Below are 6,756 nucleotides of genomic sequence, written 5' to 3' on the forward strand. Positions count from 1 at the left end.
CCTCCCCTGAGCTCTCGGTGTGGAGAGCCATTTATATTATTAACCCTGTTTGAAAGCCTCTGCACCGTTCCCAGCGGAGGGGTGCCCCTCGGGGTCATCGTCCAACCTGGAGCCGCGCAAGGACTCTGACTCCACCGAGAAGCCGTACCAATGCAGGGACTGCGGGAAGGGATTCAACTGCCCGTCCCAGCTGGAAACGCACCGACGCATTCACACTGGGGAGAAGCCCTTCATCTGCCCCGTGTGCGAGAAGGGCTTCGCTCAGCTGTGCAACCTGCTGACCCACCGGCGGCTTCACACCGGGGAGAGGCCGTTCACCTGCTCCGATTGTGGAAGGGGCTTCACGCAGTCGTCCAACCTGCTGAGACACCGGCGCACTCATACGGACATGAGGCCCTTTCGATGCCCAGACTGTGACAAGAGCTTCAAGACCACCAGGGACCTGATGACGCACCTGGGCACACACACCGGGGAGAGGCCGTTCACCTGCTCTGTGTGTGCCAAGGGATTCACTCGGCCCTCTCACTTGCTGAGGCACCAGCAGGTTCACCTGCGATTGCTGGGATTTCATTCGCGGAACATGGTTCCCTGAAAGCGGCGCCTCCCAGTGGACAGGGTGATAAAGAAGGCTTTTGGCACGTTGGCCTTCATCAGTCAGGATATTGAGTACAGATTTTGGGACATTATGTTGCAGTTCTACAAGAGACGTTGGTGAGGCCATATTTGGTGTACAGGCACCTCGTGTTATACACAGTGGTTACGCACTTCAAAAGAGGTGGCACAGTCTCACAGCTGGCGGAATGACTGCCTCACAGCGCCAGAGACCCGGCCTCGATTCCGACCTCGGGTGCAGTCTGTGCACTTTTTGCATTTTCTTCCTGTGATCACGTGGGTTGCTCCAGTGTCCAGTGTCCTCCCCCATCCCAAAGGCGTGCGGGTTAGTAGGTTAATTGGCCCCTGTAAATTGCCCCCTAGTGTGCAAGATGTGAAAATGGGATAACCTAGGGCTAGTGTACCGGTGATAGATGGTCAGTGTGGACTCGATGGGCTGAAGGCCCTATTCCCATGCTGTATCCCTTAAAGCTAAAACTAAAAAACCAAAAAAAACTAATACAAAACCAGCGCGTATTTCAAATACAAGTAAATTAATGCATAACTGAAAGAACAGGCTTTGGTATTAATAAAATAAGCGTGTTATTCCAAAAATGCATAAATCAAATAAGCAAAATGTGAGGTGCCTGTATTGTGTTCAGTATCGGTTCATCCTGTTGCAGGAACGATGTTGTCAAGCTAGTGAGAGTGCAGAGAAATTTAACGGGGATGTTGCCAGGACTTGAGAACCTGAGTTATCGGGGGAGGTTGCGCAGGCATGAAGTTTATATCATGGCTGAAGGGTGATCTTGTAGAGGTGTATAAATAGGATGATTGCACAGTCTTTTACCCAGGTTAGGGGAATCTTGAGGTTGTAGGTTTAAGGTGAATGGGGTAAGATTTAATAGGAACGTGAAGGGCAACTTTGTCACCCATATGGTGGTGCATATATAGTATGAGCTGCCAGAGGTGATAGTTGAGCCGGGTGCTTTTAACAGCATTTAAAAGACATTTGAACAAGTACATGGATAGTAGAGGTTTAGAGGGATAGTGGTCGAACGCGTGCTAAGGCAACTAGTTTAGATGGGGCATCTTAGGTAGGCAACAGTGCTGGAGAAACTCAGCGGGGGCAGCAGCATCTATGGAGCGAAGGAAATCTTGGTCGGTATAGACAAGTTGGGCCTGTTTCCGTGATCTATGACTATGAGCCAAAAATACAGAACATTAAAGAAAGTACAGCATAGCAACAGGCCCTTCAGTCCACAACGTATGCTGTACATAATGCCAAGAGAAATTAATCTGGTCTGCTGCTTACAGTCAGAACTGATGTACATTTGTTCAGGAAGTGTACAAATGTATTCTTAATAACCATTATACAAGTAATTCTGCTGTAACATGTGTTTCCATAACGTTATTTGGATAAGTGGGGTACCACGAGGCTTGGTGCTGGGACTACAGCTATTTGCAGTATGCATTAATGATTTAGATGAAGGGATTAAAAGTGACATTAGCAATGACACAAAGCTGGGTGGCAGTGTGAACTGTGAAGAGGATGCTATGAGGATGCAGGGCGACTTGGACAGGTTGGGTGAGTGGGCAGATGCATGGCAGATGCTGTTTAATGTGGATAAATGTGAGGTTATCCGCTTTGGTGGCAAAAACAGGAAGGCAGATTATTATCTGAATGGTGTCAAGTTAGGAAAAGGGGAAGTACAACAAGATCTGGGGGGTCCTTGTTCATCAGTCACTGAAAGTAAGCATGCAGGTGCAGCAGGCAGTGAAGAAAGCTAATGACATGTTGGCCTTCATAACAAGAGGAATTGAGTATAGGAGCAAAGAGGTCCTTCTGCAGTTGTACAGGACTCTAATGAGACCACAGGTGGAGCATTGTATTCAGTTTCGGTCTCCAAATTTGAGGAAGGATATTCTTGCTATTGAGGCAGTGTAGCGTAGTTTCACGATGTTAATTCCCGGGATGGCAGGACTGTCATATGTTGATAGAATGGAGCAACTGGGCTTGTATACACCGGAAATTAGAAGGATGAGAGGACATCTTATCGACACGTATCAAATTATTAAGGGATTGGACACGCTAGAGGCAGGAAACATGTTCCCAATGTTGGGGGAGTCCAGAACCATGGGCCACATTTAAGAATAAGGGGTAGGCCAATGAGAACGGAGATGACGAAAAACGTTTTCACCCGGAGAGTTGTGAATCTGTGGAATTCTCTGCCTCAGAAGGCAGTTGAGGCCAATTCTCTGGATGCTTTCAAGAGAGAGTTAGATAGAGCTCTTAAAGATAGCGGAGTCAAGGGATACGGGGGGAAGGCAGGAACGGGGTACTGAATGTGGATGATCAGCCATGATCACAGTGAATGGCGGCTCGATGGCCCAAATGGTCTACTCCTGCACCTATAGTCTATTGTCTAAAACATGATTAATATATTAGGGAACATTATTTGGATTAAACTGACCAAATGGATCATTGTGTAATTTAGAATAGGAACTGGCAAACCAATTAAAAGTTACTTGAAAATTGACATGCAGAACAAAATGTCTGTCTTGTAGAGAGAACAGTCTTGGGGGGGAAAAGAGTTTCCTGGCAAAAATCAAACGCATTGTCTCTTAACACAGCTTGTCAGTTTCACCGCAAGTGATCATGGAAATTGACAAGCAATTGATTCTATTGATACTTGAGCTCTGATACTCGGTTAACAATGTAACATAGCTGATAGTGTTTATACCTTCAGTAATACAAATAAACTTCTAGCTCTTAACAAGATCTTTTGTATTTGAAAATCATGTTGCAGGAAAAATAACTCTCATTGCAAGTCTGAAACCCTCCGTCCCCAACCCCCTTTTCCCCATGGACTGGTGTTTTTGTGATGCCATGTGGCCTTTCTAAGGAAGGCAACCATTGAGCTATTGCAGTACTACCTATATGTGGGGCTAGATTTCCAAAAGTACATCAACTAAATTAGAATTGTATTTTGAAGAGAGACACAAAGAACTGCAGATGCTGGATTCTTTAGCACAATACAAAGTCTGGAGAAGGGTCCTGACCCAAAACGTCACCTATCCATGATCTCCAGAGATGTTGCCTGACCTGACAGGAATGTAATGCTGAGGCTCTATAAGGTGCTGGTCAGGCAGTGTGTGGAGTATTATGAGCAATGTTGGGCACCATTTCTGAGGAAGGATGTGCTGGCTCTGGGGAGGATGCAGAGGTGGTTTACAAGAATGATCCCAGGAATGATCCCAGGAATGAGTGGGTTAACATACGATGAACGTTTGACGGCACTGGGCCTGTTCTCGCTGGAGTTTAGAAGGATGAGGGGAGACCTCATTGAAACCGAATAGTGAAAGGCTTGGATAGGGTGGATGTGGAGAGGATGTTACCACAAGTGGGAGAGTCTAGGACTAGAGATCTTAACCTCAGTGTTAAAGGACGTTCTTTTAGGAAGGAGATGAGGAGAAATTTCTTTAGTCACAGAGGCTGTCGAGGACGTCAATTGATATTTTTAAGGCAGAGATAGATTCCTGATTTGTATGGGTGTCGGGTCACGGGGAGAAGGCAGGAGAATGGGGTTAGGAGTGAGAGATAGATCAGCCATGATTGAATGGCAGAGTAGACTAGATGGGCCAAATGGCCTAATTCTGCTGCTATCACTTATGACTTTATGATTCCAGCATTTTGCATCTTTCTTTGGTATAATCCAGCATCTGCAGTTCCAAGCTATTACAAAATACAAAGTGCTGGAGTAACTCAGCAGATCAGGCAATATCTCCGGAGGGAATGGACAGGTGACATTTCAAGGAGGGACCCTTCTTCAGACTGATTGCAGTAGGGGGAGAAAGCTTGAAGACGGGGAAGGTGGGGACAGTGATAGATGCAGGTGGGAGGGTTGAATGTTTCAACTTCACTTATGTGGACATTTAGTTCAGCTGGAACAGTCATTCAGGGCCATACAGAGTCAAATGGCTCCATCTCATCTCCCGTCACTGAAGTCCAAGCAGGAATCCTTCGTCCATGGTTCACTACTCCTTGCCTCAGGAGCAGAAGGCTGGTCGGGAGTCAGAAAGAAGGATGAGTGAAGCTGTAACTGTTGTTACATCGAAGAACAATCTGTCCCTCATTGAATGTGAAATGACAGCTTTAATTTTTCAGTCTGAAAATGACTGCTGATTATTCCGCAAATAGTATTCGGTTGACATTCCTGAGTCTACAAATTAAATACAAATATTAGTCCATTTGAAAAAAAGATAAATTCTTTTTTTTTCTCTTAAAAAAGGGGTTCAAGTTACTATCAAATGAGGAGAATATGGTAGGACCCTTTTAAAAGTGTACAACAGTCATTTAGCCATTGATCGAGTAAGTTCCTGGCACGTTTGCAAGAAAGGCTTCCTTTTCATAGGAAGATGCTGGTGAGCTGCCTCATGCCCAACAGTTCACTCGGTGAAATTCTGAATAGTTTCCGATACATCTAATGACACAAAATTCTGGAGTAACTCAGCAGGTCAGGGAGCATTTCTGGAGAACATGGATAGGTGATGTTTCGGGTCGAGACCCATTGGACTGATTGCATGGGGCAACCAGCCAATACTTTGGTCCCAGAGGCTTGTTGCCTGCAGTGAGTGACTCACCTCCTGATACCCCCACAGCTTATGTACCAACCACGAGGTACAATTTGTGGAGAATATTTACCTGGATAACTACAGCTTGAAGAAAATTCTTATAACACCATTTTCAGTGCAACAGTGGTGCTATGGTTGAGTTGCTGCCTTACAGCACCAGAGACCCGGGTACAAACCTGACTGCAGGTGCTGTCTGTCCAGAGTTTGAACATTCTCCCTTTGACCACGTCAGTTTTATCCGGGTACTCTGCTGTCCTCCCACATTGCAACAGACTACAGGTTTGTAAGTTAATTGGCTTCTGTAAATTGTCCCTCATGGATAGGATGCGAAACTGGGATAACAGTACTAGTGTACGGGTGATCGTTAGTCAGCGTGGACTCCGTGACCAAAGAGTCTGTTTCCATGCTAAAATCTCGAAACAAAATTGTCCAGGGAAAAAAAGCCTGACTGGTTGGCATCCAAAGTTTTCATTTCCTCCTATCACCAGAGCATCAGTCTGAAGAGGGCTCCCGACTCGAAACATCACCTATCCATGTCCCCCAGCGATTCTGCCTGACCCACTGAATTACTCCTGCATTGATTGTTTTTTTTTAATGTAAACCAGCATCTGCATTTCCTTGTTTCACCAGAGCACAATGGTTCTTATATTTCCTCTCGACAAATTGCGTTACAGTCACAAGCGTAGAGTATTACAGCATCACCTCACATCAAGAAGGGTAAACTTCATAAGTGATAGGAGCAGAATTAGGCAATACAACCCATCAAGTCTACTCCTCCATTCAATCATGGCTGATCAATCTTTTCCTCTCAACCCAATTTCTCCTGCCTTCTCCTCATAATCCTTGACACACTTATTAATCAAGAATCTGTCAATCTCTGCAAAAAATATCCATTGACCTGCCCTCCACAGCCATATGTGGCTGTGCATTTCACCACTCAGGGGGCTAGGGGGGAATATACCGAGGGAGGGGGGGAGAAAACTGATGATATCCCCGTACACTAGTTCCCCAGCAACACTGTGGAAAAATCTTCACCATACGTGTTACATCAGGTGAGGAGGACTGCTCATCACCACCTCCTGAAGGGCATTCGGGCAGATGTAGCAAATCCTGTCAAGATTCTGAAAAAAAAGCATGTTTTTTTACCTCAAGGCAGATGAGTTTATGACAATCATTTCACTTTGTGGTCATCACTCTGGAGCAGTTAAAACAAAACAGCCTGATCTACTTAGGTTACACAAAAAAGCTGGAGAAACTCAGCGGGTGCAGCAGCATCTATGGAGCGAAGGAAATAGGCAACGTTTCGGGCCGAAACCCTTCTTCAGACCCGAAACGTTGCCTATTTCCTTCGCTCCATAGATGCTGCTGCACCCGCTGAGTTTCTCCAGCTTTTTTGTGTAACCTTCGCTTCTCCAGCATCTGCAGTTCCTTCTTAAAGCCTGATCTACTTCATTTCTTGAATTTAAATATCCCAGTTGACATGATGGGATTGGGTCTCACATGCTCGTGTCAATATTGGGCAACTGGACA

The 6,756-nt window shown here is 45.6% G+C and overlaps 1 protein-coding gene across 1 annotated transcript; it reads left to right on the forward strand.

Annotated features, from left to right (window-relative positions):
• Positions 1-43: 43 nt before the first annotated feature.
• Positions 44-3,368, forward strand: LOC129704355 (zinc finger protein 239-like; the record flags this gene model as incomplete). The annotated part of the gene is made up of 1 exon (XM_055647444.1): positions 44-3,368. A coding segment is annotated over one exon (549 nt), but the record flags the coding sequence as incomplete, so codon positions are not given.
• Positions 3,369-6,756: the final 3,388 nt, after the last annotated feature.

Source organism: Leucoraja erinacea, chromosome 15, assembly GCF_028641065.1.
Source record: "Leucoraja erinacea ecotype New England chromosome 15, Leri_hhj_1, whole genome shotgun sequence".
In the NCBI taxonomy this organism is placed as follows: Eukaryota; Metazoa; Chordata; class Chondrichthyes; order Rajiformes; family Rajidae; genus Leucoraja; species Leucoraja erinaceus.